The sequence below is a fragment of the Schistocerca cancellata genome, chromosome 9 (assembly GCF_023864275.1).
Source record: "Schistocerca cancellata isolate TAMUIC-IGC-003103 chromosome 9, iqSchCanc2.1, whole genome shotgun sequence".
Classification (NCBI taxonomy): Eukaryota; Metazoa; Arthropoda; class Insecta; order Orthoptera; family Acrididae; genus Schistocerca; species Schistocerca cancellata.
Window position 1 is genome coordinate 79,566,728 of NC_064634.1, and position 26,098 is coordinate 79,592,825.

The following is a 26,098-nucleotide window of genomic DNA, read 5'->3' on the forward strand; positions in this document are numbered from 1 at the left end:
ATAGAATACTGATATTGTTTTTTCTTTTCGGATGAAGGACCTTCTGTCGTTCTGTAGACTTCTGAAGTTGTTAAAATACTTGTTATCTTTAATTGTTATGCGGACAACAGTAGCAGGATATCAGTGTTCTCAATTGTGTTGATGGTAAAAGTGTTGATCATATAGCTATCGCAGTTGATTAACTCTTAAGCTTCTCAGTACTAACTTTCAAGAGGGAGTAGACAAATAAACTTAGTCAACCTAACGCAGTGCAAAATTTGCTACTTTGTAGTTATCTGACTCTGTTGTCGCTTTTGCGACAGTTTTTCCTTTCTTTCTGTCATTATGGTGCGGAACCAGCAATAAATTACAGTTTGACCGTTTTACCTGTTCTAATCAACAAGCACATAGAAAAAAAAAAAGAAATTGTGTATTTTTGCTTTATTTTTCTTCTTGATTAGACAATTTCGAAATAAATGCGGAAGGTTGTACCTTAATCTATTCTTAGTGTGTCCAGAGTTTGGTGCAAATTTTTAACCTCACCACCAGTCGCTAAAGCTGACAAATATTTCTAATTATTTCTGTTTTGCTGTAGTCACGCTTACTTTTTACCTCGGTGAAACTGTAAGAAATTCGGCAAAGTACCGCAACGTGCTGTATGAACTTTGGTTTGATATCTGTTGGCCTGTGTATATGGTCCTTTATAGTTTTACGATTACTAGGTGGTCCTGAAATGTAATGTTCGCACCGTAACGTAATGAAATACGCGCCCATGTGGAGCCGATATGTTTGTTCACTCCTTTTTTTTTTTCAGACGTAGGCACTATTCAGTTTCAGCTTAACCACTGTTTGAGGGTTGGTATCAGCCTATAGTGAGCTCCAAACCTTGATGGCCGGAAGTATCCAGACAGTAGGAAACTTAAACTGAGTGTTTTGAGAACATGATCTAATGGCCGCTAATGAATATTTCTGGCGGTACGAGGTCTTTTATGAACAATACGTGTGTGGTACGGTTTTGCCAACGTTTGACGTTGCTGGTGAGAGCTTGAAAAGCATCTGTGATGTGTCCACGGCTCATTTTTTCCCATGGGCTTACGTGAAGTCGTAAATGAATCAAACCCCAGTGGAAACTAGTGGCTATCTCGCATTGTCCTAGCTGCCTCTCTCATTGCACTGTTATCTGAGAGAGAGTAACGCAAGTTGTATAGGTCGTTGTAGTGCAAGCACTAAGGCCGGCGGTCGTTCCTTTGTACAGCAGTTGTGAACTTACGTTGTTGCTAAGAGGTGCAATACGAGTATTTTTGTCTGGCGATTAGCACCTTATATTAAAGTATCCAGTTTAGGATCCTCTGTAGTCTGTACAGTATCGGCCGTAAAAATTTGCAGCAACCTTTGTTTCACTCATAACCGGTAGGTGTTATCACAAGCGAACTTAAGTAGTCGGAACGTATATTGTGTTACATGTAACAGGTGTCGAGCATTTTGGAACACAAGACCAGGTCTATAGGGCCCGGGAGGCGAGAGAGACAGAGAGAGAGAGAGAGAGAGAGAGAGAGAGAGAGAGAGAGAGAGAGAATGGATGAGTGTCAGATATTTTATCACTGGAATGCTATTTAACGAATGAGCTCGATGGCCGGTTGATAGCGAAAAGAATCAATAGCACAAACAGGGGCAGACACGCAGAGTGCCGTGCGTGGGCGCTAGCAGTGTTGCCGACGCCCCGGCGCCAGCGGTTGGTTGGTTGTTTTTAAAGACGACGACGCTACTTGGATGTCGACGCAGGGTGCAGATGGCCGAAACTGGCCTGCTCCGATCGTAGTTCGCCGACACAGCTGGGCCACCACCACTGCTCTTCCGAATCGCGAGATGAATGTATTTTGTGACCAGCTAACACAGACGGGGAAAGTAAGTAGCGTCACAGTGTGTAGTTCTTCACGAGGGTGTGTATTACTTCTAAGACGCCACGCTTCGGTAAAACGAATCTAAACTCGCCACCCGGAGCACGATCTATGCGGGATGTGCGTTTCAGCACTTCTTGCCTTATGCTTTCTCGTTATTTGGCACATGAAGTCGCGACCTGAACTGAAATGGTACGCCGTGAAGAAGGACTCGCTTGAGCAAGCAGACAAGCGTGGCGCCGGTTTTGCACCTGTCGGGTTGTAGGCGCGGCGTGTTCGCCGCGGAAACAACGCCCGTCTTACCCCTCGCCGGCCGATTCGCTCCCTCAAGTAAGCTACTGGCGGGGGCCGCCAACCCCTCACCAACGACTAACGGCCCGAGGCGCTGCTGATCACCCAGTGAAGGGTTGCTCTGGGGTGGCAAGGGGAGCCGGCCGGGTACGTTAAAAAAGGGGGAAAAGGACGCAAGGAAAGGGGAAAGGGAACGGGAAAGGGTGCCGCCTCCGCTGACCACCGACTCTTTCGGCCAGATCGCCCCTCAGCATCCCTTCCGATATTCACAAGAGCTTCTCCCCAGTCCCCCCTTCCCCGCCGCCCTCCACCGTCGCCACAGGCCGAGGGTTCCGAAAGGATACTCCAAAACATGGGCCGCAGCATCGGCGCGCGGATCGAGTCGAAATAACCAGCTACTTTCTCTGTTAGCGAATAATTTCGGGAACAGAATCATGACTGCTCAGATGCGACGCAGAGAACACTCTGCGTCTCTCTCTCTCTCTCTCTTTCTCTTCGAAACTTAAGCTGTTAATCCATGGCACTGTGGTAATTTCTTGTACTTTACCATTACCGTCACGTACGCCGCAACACGTTCTTTGTAATCATTCCTCTAGCATTATTAAGCTTGAACTAACATCAGACTGATCTTCAAATAACTACGAACGAGAAAAATGTTTTCTTCGGGAAGTATTTCCCATCAATGTTTTCACAAAATGTCAAACTTTTGTTTCACGATGACATTTTTGCTAGACTATTTCAAGAGTTGTATCGCGGTAGTAACAGAGACATCTGGGGAGTTAAAAATTTATAATGAATTTACACAAATAAATTAGGAATCCGTAGTTAAATAGACATCCAACAAAATCATCTGCCAGTGACGTCATTTGAATATGGTAATGAGGGGCATGGGTCGACACACCGTTCTCCCGTCCGTTGTGTTTTCCAGACTTCGGAACCGCTACTTTTAAGTAAGTCGTAATTTCGTATCACGATGCTGACTGTACCTCGTTCCAGCCATTACATCAAGGAAATAAAAAGTATGGTAGCATCAGGAACTGAATTCTTATTTCCTCCACATCGCACTCATAAAGAGTGACCGCTCAGCTATGGAAGCGGACTCCATGTGTGTACTGTATGGAGGAATGTAATGTCATCCTTGTTCACCTTAAACACGATTGGACGTTTTTATACTGCACCAAACTTAAATAGCAAAATGGCTCTGAGCACTATGGGACTTAACTTCTGAGGTCATCAGTCCCCTAGAACTTAGAACTACTTAAACTTAACTAACCTGAGGACAGCACACACATCCATGCCCTAGGCGGGATTCGAACCTGCGACCGTAGCGGTCGCGTGGTTCCAGACTGTAGCGCCTAGAACCGCTTGGCCACCCCGGCCGGCACTTAAATAGCACAAAACTCCATATAATGAGTGAAGATACGTAAGTTGTTTTCTCTCGAGTCCGCTTGAAGCTACCTTAGGGGAAGAAAATGTATTGTCGATAGTGTGGGTTGTCACAAAAGGTAGCACATGCCAAATGAGTTTCTTGTATACAACAAGGTGAGGAAAAATAGACTTTTCATCATTATAATTCAGTAAAAATCCTGTAACCTTCGTCAAGAAACGTTACGAAAGTGAAGAATTTGAACTGGTATTATCTCCTGCTCTTGCATTTGCGTTAGAAAACTTAAATATCTGATGCTAAACGATCTGTAAGTCGTAAGTAATATTTGAGACACGTTACGTGTCATCGTTTCCTCTCTATAATTTCTCTATTGAAGTTGCATCGTATCTGTGAGGCAAGACAAGAGCATTGGCATCTTAACCTGCGCCGAGGCGAGACTTTATGAATAACGGTGAGCAACCTCTATCGATCATTCTGTGTGTTACTGGCGAACTGGAATTTTGAGTTTTATAGAGTACCTTCGCGCACTATCAGAATGGGTCACAAGTCCCGGTGAACAACCAGGATGTTGTATTACACAGAGTAAAGAATGCAGAACATTAATCCTGTACAACGTTCGAATTGCCTAGTGCAAGATTTATTTTATCGTGTTACCATGAACAGTAACAATTAGTGAGAACACACATGTAGCTACGAGGAAACAGCCAAGATTTTTCGGCCGGCCGGTACAAATATCGGTAGAAGTATTAATCATACTTTTTGTTACTGTCGTCATTAGTTTTGGCGCTTCTTTGTAATTATTGTCATAAACAGCTTTTGAAACACATGTACAGCGTAGATCCTTCCAGGTGGACTGATCAGATATAACAGTGCTCTCACCACGGTCCTCCACAGTCTAGGCGCGCCGCTCATATACCCTTATCCAGATGACGGCATTATCTTTTCAGAAAGTGTACATACATAATGTGAATCCTTTCCGTTTAAAGAATCACGAACTCATCGGTTTAAGGGTACTCCTATTTGGTCAGTAGTGGAATTACACGAGACGCCGCTCTGACAATTAGCAAGGAAAGAGTCCGTAGATTGAACGGCGCAGTCTTCGGAAAAAAATGGCGTGAAAAAAGTGGTGGCTGGGGAGATACGGCAGTGGCAGCTCTTACAGGGGAGGCGGATGCTGTTGTCTGAGGGAAAGAGATTGTGACTCCAAACCTGGGAACTTTTTTTTGTTTGTTTCTTTATTCCTTTCTTCGCCGTGCTTTGCTTCTGAAGATGATTGTTTGGTGCGGGACTGCGAGAAGGCAGAAATTGGAAAGCTACTGCAATAAGACGGGGCGGCCGTGGACGGACTGGCTTCATTGTGTCCTTCCCTCTTTAATAGTTTTAGTGTTATGGTAAAATACGGTAAAAAAACTGTCTGTGGGACCAAAGGTGAAGATCACATTATGCGATGATCCTGTTCAGTTGAGGTAAATCTATGCCTCGCTGGTAATCTTGACATTAATATTAGATCATCCTTCTTCTCCTCTTATTCTTCTTCTCCTCCTCCAATTAAAGGTGGATTTGGAAAGGTGACATAATTTTACTGAAAGCAAAACGAAACATTTCATCATCATTGCATCTGGAAAGAAAACGTTATGGCTGTTACCGCCTCCTCCGTTTCTGTATTTTCACTTGGGAGAGTATCATTAATACTGACGTACTTTCAAGAGGAAGGTAGGAAGAGAGGTGGTTAGCAATGAACGTACAGTCACTGAGAACCAATGTAAGAAAAGAGGTATGGACTAGATGAAATTGGTAACGGTATTCTTAAAGGAACCATCATATCACTAGAATAATTTAGAGCCATATTGACTGTTAATCGACTGTGACTGTTTCAAAAATAAGAACAGATTTTACCAATATCCGTACCAGTCACAAAATTTGTTGACTATTTAAATTATTTTATCAGCACCGTGTTTCGAGGTTAGACCTCATCATCAGGCGACAGTGCCAGAACAAAAAGTACTGAACACAGATGCACACTGATATTATAGACTTTACAAAGGAACTTTAATATATTGTCCATTTGTGTTAAATGTTTTTTGTACTGCCACTGTAGCGTGATGATGGAGACTTCTAATCTCGAAACATGTTGATCATTAAATGAGTCAAGCAATCAACAAATTTTGTGCCTGGTAGTGGTATTTGTAAAACCTTTTCATAGTATTAAGAATTTTATGGAGTAAACGGAAAATTTGACTCTGAAATTTGAACTCCCGCCCGTTTTCCCTGTGTGAACACGGTGTGTTGACAACTGCACTGCTTCAAAAAATGGCTCTGAGCACTATAGGACTTAACTTCTGAGGAGGTCATCAGTCCCCTAGAACTTAGAACTACTTAAACCTAACTAACCTAAGGACATCGCACACATCCATGCCCGAGGCAGGATTCGAACAAGTGACCGTAGTGGTCGCGCGGTTCCAGACTGTAGCGCCTAGAACCGCTCGGCCACACCGGCCGGCTGCACTGCTTCCCTCGTTGTAGAGACAAGCGAATAAACACACATAGTGTGAATTGGAAGTACTAGACGAATCATCAGAATGGAATGATTAGGTCCTGAACCTCGCACATTTTGGATACTGGGGTGTTAGACTGTAGTACCCGAATCCGTTGACCGAATTATTGTGCTATTTCAAGCGATCGTTCGATGAGTTCCTTATAGGTATGTGGCATAATATAGCCGAAGGATAAGACAAAACAAAGCTGGTAACAGTAGCCAGCAGATGGCAATGCTCTTTAAGACGCTTCTGTTAGGGGACGGGTCGGATAAAAAAAAATGAATGTATTTTCCAGCAAACCTTTTAACAAGACGCCGCCTGGGGCGGGGAAGATAAAAAGAAGGGAGGCCTTTAAAAGGCGGACAGTTTTGTAAGAAGTGGGTCGGCAGCAGGCGTGCGAGAGTCCGCGCCAGGGGCCAGCGCGGCTCGGCGCCTTCGTCGACGCCTGCCGCGACGCGCCGCACTGTGCTCTGCTGTGCCCGGGTTGCTTGTGTTTAGTTCCTCGGCAGGCGGGCGGGCGAGCAGTAGCCTTTTCGCTCCGTCCCTCTCCAGCGCCACCATCCGTCTCTCCTTATTCCTCTTTATTTGAGTATAATTATTGATTATTGGAGGACGGAAGGCTAGTTGAGCTGCCAGTTCAGGGTGGAGACGCGGGTGAGAGGGGGAAGGGAGCCGGCGAGGAGGGGAGCCTCGGGGGGGGGAGGAGGGGAAGGGGCCGTATAAGAGAGGAGGAGGAGGAGGAGAGAGAGAGATAGATAGAGAGAGAGAGAGAGGAGCTGGAGGCGGCGGCGCGGAGAGGCGCGGAGGCGGCGGCGGCAGCGCGGGGGCGGGTGGGCGAGTGATTAAGCTCTATACGGCTCCATCGCTTCCCCGCCGAGTCTTGCGTTTGCTACTGACAATTAGACAGATACGCTAAGTCTGCTATCGATTTATTTCAGAGCAAGACTGCCGGCCTCCCTCCATCCCTCGAAACGGGGGGAGGGGAGCGGGAGGGGGTGGAAGGAGAGTTGCGGCACAGTGGTGAAGCCGTGGACGACGCGAGGGGCGGGGGATGGGGGTGGACGACGAGCGGAGGGGAGGGAATCTGGAAGGGGTGTGAGAAGCACAGCTAGCGAGGGGAGGGCAGTCCCTCTGTATGTTGTGAGATATATCGAGGAAAGTAAAGGGAATGTCTACATGGACGGCGTCGCCTTCCTCCGCTCCCACCGCTGCTCAACGTAAGTGTTACTGACGCTTCTCGCTTTCCCGAAGCTCCTCTTTTTTTCGCCCACTTTTTTCTCCCAAACCCTTCCCAGCAACGCAAAGCTTTATATTTTCGCTCCATCTCCTTTCCTTTATAAATATGTATTAGGCACTGGAAATTTCCACTCGATCCACAATATCTATTTCTTCTATGTAGTACCACCTCCGAGTCCACCTGCGTGCATTTTGCACTTTGCGCCAGTGCTAGCTGCTCTGTCCTTTGTTTGAGAACGACGTTTCAAACCCGCTTCCGGCCGTCCTCATTCAGGTTTTCTGTGAGTTCCCTAAATCGCTTCAGGCAAATGCCAGGATGGTTCCTTTGAAACGGCACGGCCGATTTCCTTCCCCTTCCTTCCCTAATCCGTGCTTCTACTCCGTCTATAATGACCTCTTTGTCGACGGGGCGTTAAATACTTAACTCCTACTCCTCCAGTACTTTTCTAAAAACATTCTTTCGCTCACCTAAACCCTGCCCCTAAGTGTAAATGGCATAGGCAATTCCGCCCACTGCTTTGCCGTCTCCTGCTGCTCAAACTCGCGAATTTTGTGCCTGGAACCTCCATGTTTTGTTGTGCTGCTTAACGAAAAACGGATTTAGCTGATTGTGTTCTCCGAGCAAAGGAAAATTTCAACCCTAATTATTATCTTTCCCAGTCGTTATTCTCCTTTAGAGAGGAACGGTAGAAAAGCACAAGGAACAAATACAAAATTTTCTGTTCCCCTGCCAGACTCACACTTGGCCTATTTTTTATATTTTAACGACAACAGGGATGATACTCAGACGAAAACAAACTAACCACCTACATGGGAATCAGCTACATTTACACCGATCTTCAAGCGACTTTCTCGAAAAGTCCTTAAATGATGGGATGGTTCTTTTGAAAGGGCACGGCCGATTTCCTTCCCCCTCCTTGAAACATTCCCAGCATGTGCTCCGTCTCCCGTCTATCTTTCCCAAAAGCACTCCAACGTAATACGACGACAATTTTTTACAACCACACGATGCTGAAGATAGTGATCGATTGATCCGCTGCTGACGACTTTGCCAAACTGATGTGTCTGCTATTTATTCTTAAAGACACACTGGCTATTCGTCTTGTGCCTTGTTATACGTTGCCGTTGAGCGACCTCTAACGTTTGAGTACATCTTAGTCGTTGTTTTAAATACAGTAAATGTGGTATATTGAAATATTTTACACTATGACGTAGTCGGTTCGTTTACTGGCTGCTATTCTCTTACGAGGTTTCACCCCCGGTTACAAACGGCATAGTCATCCAGTGTTAATGTCAAGCAAAGGCGAGACACAGAAGTTATCAAAATCCCAGTTCCTTCCGTATCGCAGTTAGTTCCGTGTTTCGCGTTATTATATTCACAATAGACGCCGAGATATGTGCTGTCTCAATTCCGCAAAAGATTATAGTGATTTACCAAAGTGAACAAAAATATCGTTCTTTCAGTAGAATGCTTCTCGTACATCCGATCCACACTAATTCGGTGGCACGTTACCTTCATTCTGTGGCCACTACATTCCAACATACTGAAATTATAATTTCTTGGATCCTGTCGCACCAACTGAAATTTTCCGCCCCATGGATTTTCATCTCATTATTCAGCTGCAAGTATTGTAATTTTCCTTTCGGTTCTCTCTTACGTTACGCGTATCAGCTGATGGTATCACATTATTCTTTTTCTTGTCCTCTTATGTTTCCTTTCTTATCTGTCAGTTTTACATTTTCTCGATATTGTTCCTTTACTTTTATCTCATCACAGAACTGTTGATATTATGAACGCCATTTGCTGTTTAGAGAGATATTAAATCATCACCTCTCCTGCTGCTTTAAGGCTGTTTTTATTCTTTAATTTAATACTTCCGGATATAGTATCTTGATAGATTTTTCTTAAACTTTTCCGTTTTTCTTTTGTCGTAATTTGTTCATTTTCCATACCCGACTCAATAGCCTTTTTTGGGTGTGATGTTATTTATACCCAACACCCCCCCCACCCCCCCTCACCCCGTGTCCTCCACATTACGCCATTCGGTCAAAAGCGTAGTTATATGGCACCTTTGTACTCTGATAACAGAACTAGAGACGTAATAGATCTTACAAGTGATGTAAATATTTAATGGTGCTGGACCAATAGCGTGTTTCTCCATCCTGGTGTTTTTAATCTGTAGTAACGGCCAAACCATTGGAAAATGTTGCACTATGGTACGGCCACACACCCGCAACTCCACAACGCAGGTGACGGGCAGGAAGTATAGAGATGATTTCGCCACTGGCCGCTCACCAGAGAATTATTTAATGAAAGTACAGATTACAGCCACAGGTCGCGTATTATTTGTTTTCATTTAATGATTAACCTGCTAATTTTCATTCATTGCCCTGGTGAAAACAGTCTGTGTCGATGATGGTGCCGAACGGGGAATTGAACCCCTAACTAGGGCAATAAATATCTCAGGATGTTTCGTACAATGAACGAAACTAGTAAATAAATCAAACAATACGCAACTGTGGCGGTTTATCTGTACATAAATTGCAATGGTCGGCGTGTCCGCTACATACGATGCCTGCGAACGCTACATTTATTGAATTATTTTGGTGTAAACACATCGACATATCGCGCAGTGATCTAAAATGGATCATACGAAGAAAGGCGCACAGTGTAGATCCTCGCAAGTCATCCACTGGTTGCCTGAACGTATTGGAAGGAGATCAAGTCTCTCAACACGCCCGCAGTGTTTGCAGTACATTTTGGACGGAAGGTACAGACGATAGGCAGTGCGATATAAGGAATAGGGTGCGGAGTTGCTAATCGATAACCTGACTGGTGGTCTAAGCGGCGTCGGCTGCCGCCTTTGTCGGGAGACGGCATCTCCGGACGCGAAAGCACGGGCCCGGCCGACCCGGCTACACCTGCTGCCTCCGTCCGACTGCGCAGGTATTTATTGTCAGCCGGCAGATCCAATATCTGGCGCGGCGCGGTGCGGCGGGTCCCGAGAAAGAGACAGAAGCTGCCATTGTTCTGCTGAGATAACTCATGCAAGATTGGAGGCAGGCGGAAAGGGTTGTAGCGGGCGCGGCGCTGTCGGAAGGTGTGCGGAGGCGGAGGGGGGCGGCGTCGTGCGCGGCGGAGGCGGGACGCGGGGGCGGGCTTGATTTGGATTCTCCGGCAGCTCCTGTCTGGCTGTCGGTCGCCGGGCGGCCTCCGCAACCCTCCAATAGGCGGCATGCAAATATTCTATAACAAGGTTTGGCATAAAGCGCCTCCATTCGCCCGCCGCCTGCCGTACCCACCCCACAGGCCTGTCAGGTCTCGGCAACCCTAACGCACTTGCGTGATCGTCTTACCAACGTTCATCTGAATCCCTTTGCAGAGACGGCCTTACACGTCCTGTGGGCACTGCCACAATAGACTCTGTTCGCCGCGTCTGCGGCTCTGGAGTGGGAGTAAAACTGTAGTCACACCCGAGTTGTGTTCCAAGTCCTCGGTATACATGGCTATCCTGTGAAGAGGGTTTCATGCAGTAACAACGGATACATTAAAATATTTTGCACGGTCGCGAACATAACACTCGTTAGGTTTTGTAGCTCTTGAGGATGTAGAAGCAACGTCCGTATCTACATATGAATTTGTATATTTTATAGTTAATCCATTTGCCGGCCGGTGTGGCCGTGCGGTTCTAGGCGCTTCAGTCTGGAACCGCGAGACCGCCACGGTCGCAGGTTCGAATCCTGCCTCGGGCATGGATGTGTGTGATGTCCTTAGGTTAGTTAGGTTTAAGTAGTTCTAAGTTCTAGGGGACTGATGACCTCAGATGTTAAGTCCAATAGGGCTCAGAGCCATTTGAACCATTTTTGAACCAAGTTAATCCATTAACTCATATGACAGGTCTTCCAGCCTCCTCTCTAACTGCGCATATTGTGTTTGGCATGCTTCAAATGTTTGAGGAAAGACATCTTAAGAGGCAACAACGCTGCTATAGAAATGCTGTTATTTATTCTTCAAAATAGTTGAGAACTTCTCATCATTTGGCGGGTCTTAAAAAAAAAAGTTTCGTCCTGTATAATTTACAGAGGAATCCCCATGACATCGAGTGGAGCGCCGTGTAGTGTCATTGTATACGGATAAGACACTATGACAGAACAATAGCCCCTAAAATCACTATTTTGTTCCCAGTACGTGGACACTTACGACGAAACTTCCCGTTTACAATTATTTTATCGTCATAAAATGAAATACTACACATAATTTTTTTACTATTCGCACGGGAGTATATCAATTTCTCTTACCGTCTTCCACAATCTTTCTTCCTTTTTTTTTCTTTTTTTCCGAAGTACTACTGCCTACTGATCACAATTAGTCCACACCGCTGTAACTTTAACGGAACATTAGGCACTAAAATAGCAGTTTTATTTCCACTACCTGGAGTTTTATGTTGCAACTTCGCATCGGCAATTATTTTTCCGTCGTGAAATGAAATACTACACATATTTTCTTTAGTACTCACTCAGGGGGGTATGAATTTCGCTTCCTTCTTCCACAATCATTTTCTCAGTGATGCTTTCTCCTGAAAATAACTCAGTAATTCTCGTAGGACAGAAGTCTAATTCCGTAAAAAATAAAAAAATATATATATAATACTCCTAACGTGTTAAATGTGAATGAACATTTGTGCGTGTCGTGTATAAAACGGCCAACCTCTATGCTTCTGTCACATAAGCATCATCATATATATCGAGATGTAGCGTTTCCGTCCGCTTGACTCACAACAGCGACACACTGTATTGGCGACCATAAGCAGTGAACAACTAAGCAGACTGCCAACAACAGTCATCCTTGAGGTGGCAAAGAGGCCATCGCAACATAGAAAGGTCATATATGTAAGAGAAGAAAAGCACATTGTTACGATGCTTGTGATTTTGAAGTGGAGATAGGCGAGGCTTTAAGCCTGCAGAACTGGACAACTTTTTATCTACGATATCAGGGCAGTGGCAGGATTTTACTGGGTGGCATAAAGTTGAAAATCGTAGGATGTAGAAAAGTTGGGAAGACACTGAATAAGTTGGGAAGACACTGAATAAAACATTGCTGCTGATGTAGATGTTAGCAATAACGAGGCGGTTTACGATGAAATTCAGCCCGCTTGCACCTTGTATAAACTTGGCCCCAGGACGCTGTTCTCTCTTGGAGAGTACAATGTGAGAGGAGGTTCCGAAGTGCAACCACAACAACGTACTAGTGCAGAGGTACGGACAAGAAGTTCCGCGCTACGCCAGGCTGTGTTCGCGACAAGTGTTCTGCTGGACCGCCACCCCTCTGCAGGGGAGAGGGAGGGAGGGGGGACCAGGAGGCACTTTGCCAGCACCGCCCGCTTTCCAGCGGACAAGATGTTCCGCCTGCTCGGGGCAGGACCAGCTTGTAGGTCACAGCTATCGGTTTCTAATAACAGCTGCTGCCGCCGCAGAGCGCATCCTATCTTCTGCTTCTCGGAGACAATAACATTTCGTCCCATTACCCTCGTACGTCATGCCGTCCGCTACAACGATTGCTCGCGGAATGCTGTCTCTCCGCAGTAATTCCGGAATAAGTGGCGGGCGATCTTTTGGCAACCTTCGACAGCGAGCTATACCAATTTAGGGCACAAGATCGATATCTATAAAGAGTACAGTTCGGGACAGCATCATCCAGTGGAGTCTTGGAAGGCTACTGCGGAATCTAAACAACTGCAACATGTAAGGAAATAAAAAGAATTATAAGCACAACGGATGAAAAACTTGTCACCCCCATGAGACATCGCGCTAATATATTCTAAACCTCTTCTAACGCTGACAATTATTCCAAATCGGCGAGGAAGGTAATTTAAAAGTTTCTTCCTGTATGCCATATCCAGCTGAAGCCAGTCGTCAGATGATTAGAGCTAGCAGATTGCGGATATGTTGGTTGCTAGATTCACTCGCTGTTCGAAATAGTCCCAGACAGGCATTTTAAAGAGGATTAAGGTTCAAATGGCTCTGAGCACTATGGGACTTAACATCTATGGTCATCAGTCCCCTAGAATTAGAACTACTTAAACCTAACTAACCTAGGGACATCACACACATCCATGCCCGAGGCAGGATTCGAACCTGCGACCGTAGCAGTCGCGCGACTCCGGACTGAGCGCCTAGAGGATTAAGGACTAATAATTTAGTCGACCAGACTTGATGACTGCCTGAGGTGTAGCCAAGCCTGGAACGGGCGCATGCAGCACTGTGAACACAGTTGTTGTCGTCTTTGAAGACAGGAACATATTGATAATGGAGATGTATAAGAATGGGCAACACTTGATTTTCACAGAAATCTGAATGAATAGACGCAAGTCATTGTACGAAAAGTCCCCGAAACATCAGCAGAACCATATCTGGCCTGAACTACAACCCCCACACGCATGTGCACTCGACTCCATGAGTCATTTGAAAAGAGGCAAAATGCCTCTGTGAGCAATGGCCTCTTCCGAGGTACCCGACTCCAAATGACGACTTCATGCAGTTCCCTTCGGAAAGTCTGCTTAACTGGTTGAGATGGACTTGTATTCTCTGACATTCTGGTCTGAAAATGACGGTTATTGGCAAGGAGTGGCATTCGTCCTCGGTTTCTGTCGGTCACAATATTCTTAGGGCGCCGTGTTACATGACTATGAATGGTGTTGTAGTGTGCACGTTAAAACACGATAGCTCCTTTCTCTCAAGTCTCTACTTTGATCAGTATTACGGTGCCGATTCTGTACAACTGACTTACCCTGCCGAGATTTAAGTTAGCGGTGGAGAGTTACGTGACAGCCTGGTAGCATTGTTGCGCCATCTGCGGCACTCCGAAGCGACCAGCGTGCTGTTTGGAAGGGATGACTAAATTTTTGTCCTCAGAGCCTATTTAACCGAGTGCTTCCAGTTGCGTACCAAGGTTTTCTAAACCGCTGCCACGAGAATGTTGTATCTGCTGTACATCGCGGGCGGCGCAACTGATGATGCAGCAGCGGTCAGTCTAAGAGATTAACCGCCGCGAAAAACAGGTGCGTGCTGGAATCGGCCCGTACAGCTAGCGCTGCTGCATCCCCCCGGGCCGGTGCGCCAAAGGAAAGCGCCCGCTTTTGTATCGGCCGGACAGTGGGGGTGGGGGGGGGGGGGGTTGGGGGGGGGTCCTAAGCTCAACAGCCGCGGGCGTCGCATGGCGCCCCACGCTGCTCCGTGCCGGCGGTATCAGTGCGCGCGGATAGACAGACGGGCCGCAGAAAACTCCCTGCCGCATCGTACTTTCAAATCACTCGGGCAATTAACGCCGCATCGCAGTTTGTTTAGCCTGCTTGTAAATGACGTAATTTCCAGCCGCTGTTCATTTGCGCGTAACCGTAGCGGAGTGCTGGAGGCACCCGCTCGCCCCCACGAGCGACCGCATCTCTGTTCCAACCTGCCTTGTCTCACGTACTCGGCGCGTCTCTCTCTCTCGCTCTGTACGCACGTGTGTGTGTCTGTCTCTATGTGTTTTTTTTTTTCCTCGCCGCCCTCGTCTGTCGGTTCCCAGTTCCCTTTCATTTGCGCAACGTCACAGACCTCCCCCCCCCCCCCCCCGGCCACCCTCCTACTCGGTGATCAGCAAACGTGGCGTGTAACATAAAAAGAACGGCTGCGGAAAAGTGAGTGTCGGCTAAAAGATTGTACCGATGCAAATAATCCGACATTTGCCGAGCAATCAGCTTTGTCTTCTGTTGCGTGTACGTTCGACCGGTTCCTCTGTAGCTAAACTGCGATTAGTAAAACAAACCAACCTCTGTCGTCCCTATTTTCTGTTTTTTTCCAGTTACCTGTATCCTCATTAGATTACTCCGAATTGTCACGCTCAGCTAACTCTGGCGTACTGGGACCACACGATATGCTGCCCAACCTACGACTGCTGCCGCTGCTCCATCCTCTGTCTGAAACGACGTTGAGCAGTTAGAATGGGTGGTGAGCGGCACGCTTCTTTCCGGCCGTTAATGTCGGAGTTATAATACGAAACCGCTAATTTTGCTTCGAGTAGTTTTCTACTCGAGTGCTCACCGTTGCACCCGTCCCTCAGAGAAAAAAGGCTAGCCAGTCTCCTAGAATTTTTCTCCTGTATTAATCCGTGCAGACAGAATAGTTCCTTACGTGGCACATGCCCCTTTAAACAGCCCCTTCTCCTCGTAACTGTTTTTCATCGATTTCTTTTCATGCTTTTTGTTTCTAGCAACTCTCATTTTCGTTAAATTTTCACGTCCTTCTGACGTCCACTCTTCAGAAGCTTCCAGTTTCTTCATTTCTAATTTTTAACGGTCCACCTTTCCCATACCATGCTATATTGCTCCATATGCGTTATTTTAAAATCACCTTCCTTTCTAGATAAAAAAAAATTCTTTCATTTCTATTACTGCTGCACAGTTTTGCTTTTTAACAAGGGGTTTTTCATTTTGTTAACGCTGTTACAGCATTTCAATGCCTCCCTCATATGCACTATACTGTCACGCTACTAAGAGATTTACTGTAATTTGCTTCTTTATGAAATACGTGCTTCACCATTCAAGTCATACAATTAATACTGTATGTTATTCACTGGTGTTGCCGAAGCAATTGCAGTATATAAAAAATTAATTTATGTTCCAATCGTCCTTCGACCTCAGGCACCTTAAGATACAAGAGAAGCTAAGACTAAAACAGGTAAGGAAGCCCACAGGCGGTCATTTCTTCGTTTGCTTGAAGAAGCTAGAAACTAATGTTGATACATGTACTAGACTACGAACAGAATAGTGGTAGCCGAGCTGTGGACAACAGTATGATAAGGGGACAAAGTCGTGAACACACACACACACACACACACACACACACACACACACACATACACTCTTAAGGTAGCGAGATGTTAACCCGTAATTGAGCAGTAGGATTCGGTACTTTTCCTTGCTAGAGCAGTCTCAGAGTAAGTGCGTGTCTGTTACCCACCCAACCGCACAGTCCTGGTCGTGACAAGAAAAGTTGGAGCCCGCAGTGCGCAGCGATTATAGAAGGGGTTGACGGGGCAAAAAGAGTTGGAGGGAAGCATCGGATCCATCCCACTCCGAGACGAGAAAAAGGGGACGCTGGGGTGACAAAACAAAACACACGCTCGGACAGAGACACAGAAATGTGTAGAGGGGAGTGGAGGAGAGGGGTGGGTAGGAAAGACACAAAGGAGGGGAGGTGGGAAGGGTGGGATCGGGGCGTAGCGGAAGACGAAAAAAAAAAAAAGAGAGAGAGAGACAGAGAAAAGAGGCGTGGAGGCGGATTGCAACGTCCAGTTAGTTTTCTGTCACGTCTGGGAAATGACACGGAGCTGGAATAACGATTCGGGCTGAAAAGGGAATGGACGAAGGACGGACACGTTAAGGGAAGGGGTGGTGGTGGCGAAGCAGGAACTGATAGGGCTGCGGCCTGGTGCCGCCGAGGAAAAGAAAATGAGTGATTCTACCTCGCTCGCCGCCAGTTATGCGTGCGCATACACACACACACACACACACACACACACACAGAGAGAAGGTTGCAATGGCAAGTGACGGAGAGTTGAGACTGAGAAGGCGAGCGCCGTTCAGAAGAAATGTCTACGTCGGGGGTGGGATGAGGCACAGCAAGCACCGAGCAAAATAAATGGACCCGACGCAGGGACGTGGGCCCTTCGAGAATACTCACACACACACACACACACACACACACACACACACACCGGATCGTACGGGTTCGGGGTAGTGCTATAGCGGCGATTTGCAATCTGAAATCCAGCGCTCGGGAATGGATCCTTCTCCTTTCGCAAAGAATGCGGCAGGTAGCTCATTCTTTCTCTTTCTCCCAGCCTTTACATTCGCTTCTTCCATTGTGTGCACACGCGAGTGGTCACCAGTCCCTCTCCCTATCTGCCTATCTGTTTCTTGCGCGGACTTCGTAATCCCTCTCTGATCCCACTTCTAAATCCAGGCTACCCCATCTTCGTCTCTCTCATTCGCAATGGCCGGGGGGGGGGGGGGGGGGGGGGTTCGTTCCTCTGCGTCCACCGGACCAGCGACCCACTAATACCACCGATGTCCTCCTTTCCCGCCAAACGCGCTGCGATCCAACCACGCCCCCACGCTCTACTGCAGTCAGTTCGTCTCTTCCACACCCCCGCCCATTGCCGCGAGCGTCAGCCTGCCGAGGGAGTTCAATAGCCATATCGTTTTTAACGGCAGTAAGTAAACAAGCAAGCAAGCTCGTCCGAGCTGCGTGGTTTCTCCACCACTGCAGCCTCTGCCCATTCTCGCATGCGTAAACGCACTGAGGATGGTTGGGGGGGAGGGGGGGGGAGGCTCTGGCGCCAACTCAGTCGCTAGAACTCCGGGCGAGCCCAACAGTGGGCGCTTCTCCTCTTTATACCCTTTCTTTCGTGACCCTCCGCATTTAGCTTTCTCTCTCAGTCGAGGAAGGAATCGCAACGCCGCTGCCTCCTCTGCGGGTGTACACCATTTCGTTCATATAAGTGTGCGCGAGAGTGCGCGCGTCGTCTATAGATGTGTAAGTCTGTACGTTTACCGTTTGCGCCGAAGACACTGCAAATGACAGGAGCAGAAATGAGACAGGGGAGAGGGAAAAAAAAGGACGAAAGCAAAAGTGGTTTGCTTATAGGCAAGAGGGGGCCGCCAGCTCTGCGCGTGGGGTTTCGGACGGAGTTAAAATGTATCCTTGTGTTATCTCTGCGTCCTCCCCTCTCATTCCCCCGTCCCCCTTTCCGTGGCACCTCAGATCGCGTCGAGGGTGCGACTGGTCCTAACATCTCGCTCTCTGGCATTCCCTTTTTTTTTTCATTATTTCTTTTCCGTCCCAGTCTCTCTCTGCCTCTCCCTCTCTACCGCGGCGGGCCTGCTCAGGTTACTTCAGGCAGGGATGCGGGCGTAAAGGGGTAAGAGGGCGCAGTGGGCCGGTGACTAACGCAGAGTCGTTATTATAGAAATAAGGCCCATAGCTCGGGCACTTTTATAGTCACCGTTGTTTCTCCTGGTATCGCGTCCAGGCGGGAGCCGCATCGCGCTACGTGTGCGCACCGCCCCTGGCGGGCTGTAAACTGCCGTTCGTGGCTCTTTTAGCGGGGCGCTAAATGCTGTCCCTCTCTCTCTTTCTCTCTCTCTCTCTCTCTCTCTTTCGACCAACCTAAAAGCGTCCGCCTCCTCACAGGCAAGTATCGAGTCTGCGGCTAGCACAGTCGCCATGCGGTTTCCTCCACTGCACGACGAGCCTGACTTCTCGAGCTCCCCCTCTGCTTATACAATCTTTCCCTCCAAGACAGAATGACTTTGTACTGTTGTATATGGTAGCACAAAGAGCAGGAAACAATTTTTAAAAAAGACAAACTGTCCACAGAGAAAAGTGAACGAGATTTATTATACAATTGGTTCCTATTTCTTACGGAGGCAAATACAGTGTTTGTTGTTGTGGTCTTCAATCCGAAGACTGGATTGCCCCCTCTCCCCACGGTAGCTCATCCTATGCAAGTCTTTTCATCACTACATTATTACTGCGACCTACATTCGCTTGGACCTGCTTACCCTGTCGTTCTTTAATCTCCCTCTACAATTTCTACACCCTCACACATCCCTCCGTAACCAACCTGACGATTCCTCGAAGCCTGAAAATACAGGGTTATTACAAATGATTGAAGCGATTTCACAGCTCTACAATAACTTCATTAATTGAGGTATTTTCACAATGCTTTGCACACACATACAAAAACTCAAAAAGCTTTTTAGGCATTCACAAATGTTCGATATGTGCCCCATTAGTGATTCGGCAGACATCAAGCCGATAATCAAGTTCTTCCCACACTCGGCGCAGCATGTCCCCATCAATGAGTTCGAAAGCATCGTTGATGCGAGCTCGCAGTTCTGGCACGTTTCTTGGTAGAGGAGGTTTAAACACTGAATCTTTCACAGAACCCCACAGAAAGAAATCGCATGGGGTTAAGTCCGGAGAGCGTGGAGGCCATGACATGAATTGCTGATCATGATCTCCACCACGACCGATCCATCGGTTTTCCAATCTCCTGTTTAAGAAATGCCGAACATCATGATGGAAGTGCGGTGGAGCACCATCCTGTTGAAAGATGAAGTCGGCGCTGTCGGTCTCCAGTTGTGGCATGAGCCAATTTTCCAGCATGTCCAGATACACGTGTCCTGTAACGTTTTTTTCGAAGAAGAAAAAGGGGCCGTAAACTTTAAACCGTAAGATTTCACAAAACACGTTAACTTTTGGTGAATTGCGAATTTGCTGCACGAATGCGTGAGGATTCTCTACCGCCCGGATTCGCACATTGTGTCTGTTCACTTCACCATTAAGAAGAAATGTTGCTTCATCACTGAAAACAAGTTTCGCACTGAACGCATCCTCTTCCATGAGCTGTTGCAGCCGCGCCGAAAATTCAAAGCGTTTGACTGTGTCATCGGGTGTCAGAGCTTGTAGCAATTGTAAACGGTAAGGCTTCTGCTGTAGCCTTTTCCGTAAGATTTTCCGAACCGTCGGCTGTGGTACGTTTAGCTCCCTGCTTGCTTTATTCGTCGACTTCCGCGGGCTACGCGTGAAACTTGCCCGCACGCGTTCAAGCGTTTCTTCGCTCACTGCAGGTCGCCCCTTTGGTTTCCCCTTACAGAGGCATCCAGAAGCTTTAAATTGCGCATACCATCGCGAATGGAGTTAGCAGTTGGTGGATCTTTGTTGAACTTCGTCCTGAAGTGTCGTTGCACTGTTATGACTGACTGATGTGAGTGCATTTCAAGCACGACATACGCTTTCTCGGCTCCTGTCGCCATTTTGTCTCACTGCGCTCTCGAGCGCTCTGGCGGCAGAAACCTGAAGTGCGGCTTCAGCCGAACAAAACTTTATGAGTTTTTCTACGTATCTGTAGTGTGTCGTGACCATATGTCAATGAATGGATCTACAGTGAATTTATGAAATCGCTTCAATCATTTGTAATAGCCCTGTATGTCCTATTACCGATCCCGCATTTGAATCGAGTCGTGTCATACTTTGTTTTTCTTCCCATTTCATTAGTTATCTGATCTAGTGAGTAAAGCAGTCACCAGCTCACCAGCCCAACGTTTGGTGTGATCCGACCTACCGAAATAATATTCAGCATTGTCCTTAGCAAAAACATGTACTGAACTGTTCCACATCCATGTTTCACATCTGTACAAGGCTTCACGTCAGACAAATACCTTCAGAAAAGACTTCCTAATACTTAAATTTATACTCGATGTTAACAAATTTCTGTTTTTTTTCTCTGTCGCTTTTCTTGGTATTGCCAGCTTGTATATTATTTTCTATCTACTTCTGCCAATGTCAGTTATTATCCTCCCGAAACAGTAAAACTTGTCTATTAGGTTCATTGCCTCATTTCTTAAATTCATTACCTTATGATCAACTGAATTAATTCGATTACATTCTATTACCCTTGTACTACGCTTGTTGATATTCATCTTACAATCTCTCTTCAAGACACTATTTATTCCACTCAGCTGTGGTCACCCACATCCTTTGATGTCTCAGGCGTAATTTATATGTCATCAGCAAGTATCCAAGTTATTGCTTCTTCTCCTTCAATTTTAGCTCCCCATCAGAAACCTTGTCTTAGACACCATAGGGTGAAGAGATGCACACGACAGGTGTTGTAATACGTATGATTATAGTGGTTCTTATGTTCTGGTGCTCCGCGGTACGCATTATCTACTTGCGCGACCCAGACTTCCCCTTTGTTAAAGTAAAAGTTGGTAGTGCCTAGAAAGTACATGTGACGCCCTCTCGGATATGACTAGTGCCAATATACGATTCGTGATGGTTGGCTAGTCCTGATCACTGGTCTAATGATAAATAGTACGTGCGCAGCTTAAAGGTGTTGTCTTCAAAAATGTTTACCAAATATATAGATGGTCGGAAATGGTCTGCAGCTCCGCCTCTCTGGAAGTTGGAAAGTTGTCGTAAGGTCTTATGGGACCAAACCGCTGAGGTCATCGGTCCCTAACCTTACGCAAAACTTAATCTAACTTAAACTAACTTACACTAAGGACAACACACAGAGCCGGCCGCGGTGGCCGTGCGGTTCTAGGCGCTTCAGCCCGGAACCGCGAGACTGCTACGGTCGCAGGTTTGAATCCTGCCTCGGGCATGGATGTGTATGGTGTCCTTAGGTTAGTTAGGTTTAAGTAGTTCTAAGTTCAAGGGGACTGATGACCTCTGATGTTAAGTCCCATAGTGCTCAGAGCCATGTGAACCATTTGTACAACACACAGAGCCATGCCCGAGGGAGGACTCGAACCTCCGACGGGCCTCTCTGGACTCGTGACTTTAGCGGTAGATTTCCTCGTGAGTTAATCGCAATATAGCTGTCCAGCTGTGTGACATGGGGCTTCGCCGTGTTGCAGATCGCGCAGCTGCTGGAAGACGTGCAGCGGCTGCAGACGACGCTGTCGCAGCTGCAGGAGTCTTCGGCGGCGCAGGTGGCGCGCCTGGAGGAACAACTGGAGCACCGGCGGCAGCACATCGCGCGCCTGGAGAACAGGCTGGACCAGCAGCGCGACTACGATGACCTCAAGCGGGAGGTTAGGTGAGTCCTCACCGGAGTGGATGCACTCCACCGCCTAGCAGCAACGCTGTCTGCCATAGGAGGATAATCACTGACTCGTAAAAGCAGCTGTGACTACGCTAAATTGTCTGACTTCAAAAACAGCTGAGGTGAGGTGACAGCTGTATCGCAAACCAGAAAAATGAGGGGCACTGACCTCTAAGCTTGAGTGGAGTTTCTTGGTCCTCAGTAACACTTTCTACGCCTTCTGTAGATTATATCAGTTCATTCCTCCCTTCATTGTGTAGGTTAATCTTTCTTGCACATTCGGAAATGGCAGCAACGGGCCATTATCCTTCAGAGTATATGATACACTGAAAGAGTGGTGATATGTGTAAAGACTGTTGGTCACAGAATAAAGTGTCCGCCCCACAGTGAGCAAACGGTGGAGTAAGTCCAGAAAGGGGCAAAGAAAAGATATCGTGGAGTGAAAAGATAACATGAAATGCGTTCTGCTTGGTTTATATTCTTCCAAATTATCGTAAAGTCCATTTGGTTGTGAATATTATTTGAAAAATGAAATAAAATAAGATCTACGGTGCGATTTACTAGTAACGAGCTCCCCCTTGACGTAGATACTGCTAGTTACTGCAGTCTGATTATTCTTCGAAGATGTTGCTAAACAAACTGGATTTTTATTTGTCTGCCTTTGCGACATTCATAATACACCGTTAGCCTGTCATTGTTAGGAGCAAAACTGTGTAAGGTCTGGAAGGGTTGCTTTTTGGCAGCTGACAACAGACAGCCAATTATTGGGAAAATTTATTGTACCGTAGACAGTTATGAATGGTGGGCAAACATTCACTCTTTGTCCTGTCGTGTCGCTTTATTCGGTACTACAGACAGCAGAGTGAAGGCGCTATTGAAGTCGGTAACTCGACAGGGAGCTGTTTTTGCACATAACGTCCTCAATTACTTGTTGTATGTATTCCAATTTTTGCGTTTCCCAACAGTTTATACCCTCTACAGGTCCCTCTAGTACCATGGAAATTATTCCCTGAAGTCTTAACATATGTCCTACTATCGTACCCAGTCTTCTTCTCAATTCTTCTTACATTTTTATTTTCTCTCTGATTCTGCAAAGAATCCCCTCATTCCTTATCTTATCAGTCCATCTAGTTTTCATTACCTTCTTGTAGCACCACATGACTAACGCTCTCGTCTTTTTCGTAGCCATTTATCAATAGAAATAAGGGGCATTTGGCCTCGGATGCCGAGTCCGATGGCCGTTTTGAGCTGAGAAATGGATGAAATAACAAAAAGCACAATAACTCTAATGGAACACTGCCTCGCACATACATTTAATTTAGTGTATGCTGGCGCTCGTCGTTCATATGTGTCCCCGCACTTCCTGTGGGACTCATCACGGCGAGCGATCGGGAGCGCTTCATTGTTATCGTAGTGCTGAAATCGGCCAGCGGATGTGACGTGACGCTCGGTTGATTCGCGCCCTCACCTGTTGCTCGCTGCCGAAAGCACACGTATTGATGGGGGGAGGGCGACGTGTGACGGCCACGAGGGTGGTGAGGTGTGTGTGTGTGTGTGTGTGTGTGTGTGTGTGTGTGTGTGAGAGAGAGAGAGAGAGAGAGAGAGAGAGAGAGAGAGAGCTGCCACGAAGCGAGCAAATAAAATATTGCGTTCAGTGCCCTCGGCGCGCCGGAACTTGTATTGTCACAACCATCTGTTTGGCTAAAGATTACACTGCCGAAACTCGCTATGCATGTTGTCCTCAGGCATTATGTATACGACCTGCGTTTTGTTCGGTCCAATTTATTTGGAACATATGCAACGACTAACTCCTCTCTCGAGTAAAAATAAACTTGCAACATCTTCCAGTAGTTTCGGCTGCCTGTAAAGAATATTTAATAATTCCCACTGATGTTCTGTCGTAGATTTCAATTTGCGATACGTATTTGCGTTCAACACCACACGCATCGAACCTGTAGATTAACTTCCTTCCGTGTAGTTATCATTCAGTGCCTTACATGTTAGAATTCTTACGTTTATTCACGCTCAGTGTCGTTTGTCAAGCTTGTTAGGAGCAAAATATTCGTTTTTCGCAACCTTCACACCATTTATGTTCAACTACGAGTCACTTCACTTGCAATATGCAGTGTGTCTCACCTAAGAGTCGTCAGCAGCATTTTCTCTGGTGTTACGACAGATATTTGCGATTTCATTCTTGCAGTGTGTTGCTGGAATCGGATCAAATAAATACTGCTCGTCGTGTTTCATGTGACGCCCAGCGTCGACGGAAAGCGTCGTTTGGTTTTCCCTTTCAAAGAGAATGATTTTTAAATCGGAATTTTACGTGGCACTTCGAGAGAGCTGTCTCAAATTAGTCTAGTGCAATATTCGCTTCATCAGTATGTATTAACAGGAACAGTAAAACACGAAGAAAAACTAGTACTCCAGGAGCGAGAGCACAGCCATGGCTCTTGCTGACTGCTACTCCCACGCAGCAGCACTGCTCTGTCGTTTTAGTTCTAGGTTATTCTAAGTGTTTTACTGTTCCTGTTAATACATACTGCTGAAACGAATATTGCAGTAGACTAATTTGAGACAGTTCTGTCGAAGTGGCACATAAAATTCCGATTTAAAAATTAGTTTTTTTGTAACGGAAAAAGAAACCGACACTTTCCGTCGAAACTGGGTGTCACATGGAGTCTTAATGAGCAGCATTTGTTTGGGCTGATTCCGGCTACACACTGCAAGATTGAACATCTAATGAAATACCAGAGGAAATGTGCCTGACGACCCATAGGACAGTGATCCGGTGAATTACAACACCACCTTAGCTAAATTTCATCTGTGCAGTTAGCTCCCATGAAAGATTTTAAATAAATACGTTTTCTGCTGTTTTTAATTGGGTTCCAACGACGTTCTGTAACACTAGATAAGTGCAAAAAAGCTAGAAGGTTGTTCGGCGTCATTGTCTTTTTCTTCTCTCCGCTCGAGTTATTTTCTAATGTTCTATTATTGTATAGCTATTTTATTCCACGTACATTTCTCTTACGTTATAGAAGCTCACATAGCTAACCGTGAATGACATACAACATATTTCTACGCCTCAGAAGAACAGTAAACATCGGCGGCAACCAAGTTTGCCCAATCGGTTCGAAGTTCATCTCTGACGAAATATGTTCCATGTTTACATCGCGGATTTGCGTAGGCCTTAAAGTCTTTAGGAAAACTCGTACATTTGCTCTTCCTCAAAATCCCGAGAATTTCTCAAACGTCACACAAAGACCACAAACGAGAGCGGAATAGCAGAGAGAAGCGAAGCTGACAGGGAAAGCCGTTAAGCCGAAAAAACGCGCGTGATATGATGTCAAATACACTTGTATTAACATTTTTTTGTACACTTGGTGCGCAGAGCTTGTGAAATATGTCCTCCTTAATTACACAAAGAAGTATGCACTGCACAGCTTCTAAAATTCTGACCAAATTCAACTGTTTGTGGGACTACGTTTTCAGACGGGATAAAACGCTTACTGCGGCGACACAGTTTGACGAGATTAGTGGGGCGTGTTGATACGAGTTTCCACGCTCTGTTGTGACACACCAGTTGAGAATATGGACTCAGACCATCTAGCACGGAACAAATTTAAGCATCTCATATGAAGCATGATGTTAACCGATTTTCTGCCTTTTATAAAATTCCATAATTGATATGGCGAAAGTGAGTCTACCGACTTTTGGGTTTTTGTGTAACGCAACTTAGACGTAATGTGTTTTTGTCTCGTACTGAAAACAGCAAAACCGTGTGTCTTCGCACGACGCGATGTTGCCGCTGTAAAATGAAATTGCGTCTCAGCTGCTAAAGCTAGTTTCCTTATGAGCAAGATGCACGTAAAATTTTTCTCATAACTGGGAGAACCGATGAGAAATTTTCACCTCCGGCGAGGACGAGTAAAAATATTTAATATGTGGGAGAGGAAAGACGATTGGCAGTTATCGGAAAAACGCCTGGCATCTAAGGAACGCGGGAAGTTCTCCCCTGTTCGGATGGAAAGAGACCATACAGAACGGAAACTTACGATGGAACACTCCGCTTTCACTGACATCTGTGTCTAGATAGTATCGATATTCGGTAAAT

The 26,098-nt window shown here is 46.3% G+C and overlaps 1 protein-coding gene across 1 annotated transcript in view; it reads left to right on the top strand.

Moving 5' to 3' along the window:
- The window catches only part of LOC126101187 (homeobox protein cut), a 466,023-nt gene that overhangs the window by 383,298 nt on the left and 56,627 nt on the right, over nt 1-26,098 (top strand). The window contains exon 3 of the mRNA XM_049911884.1: nt 21,800-21,981. Coding sequence (XP_049767841.1) covers nt 21,800-21,981 — 182 coding nt within the window. The remainder of the gene's footprint in view (nt 1-21,799; nt 21,982-26,098) is intronic.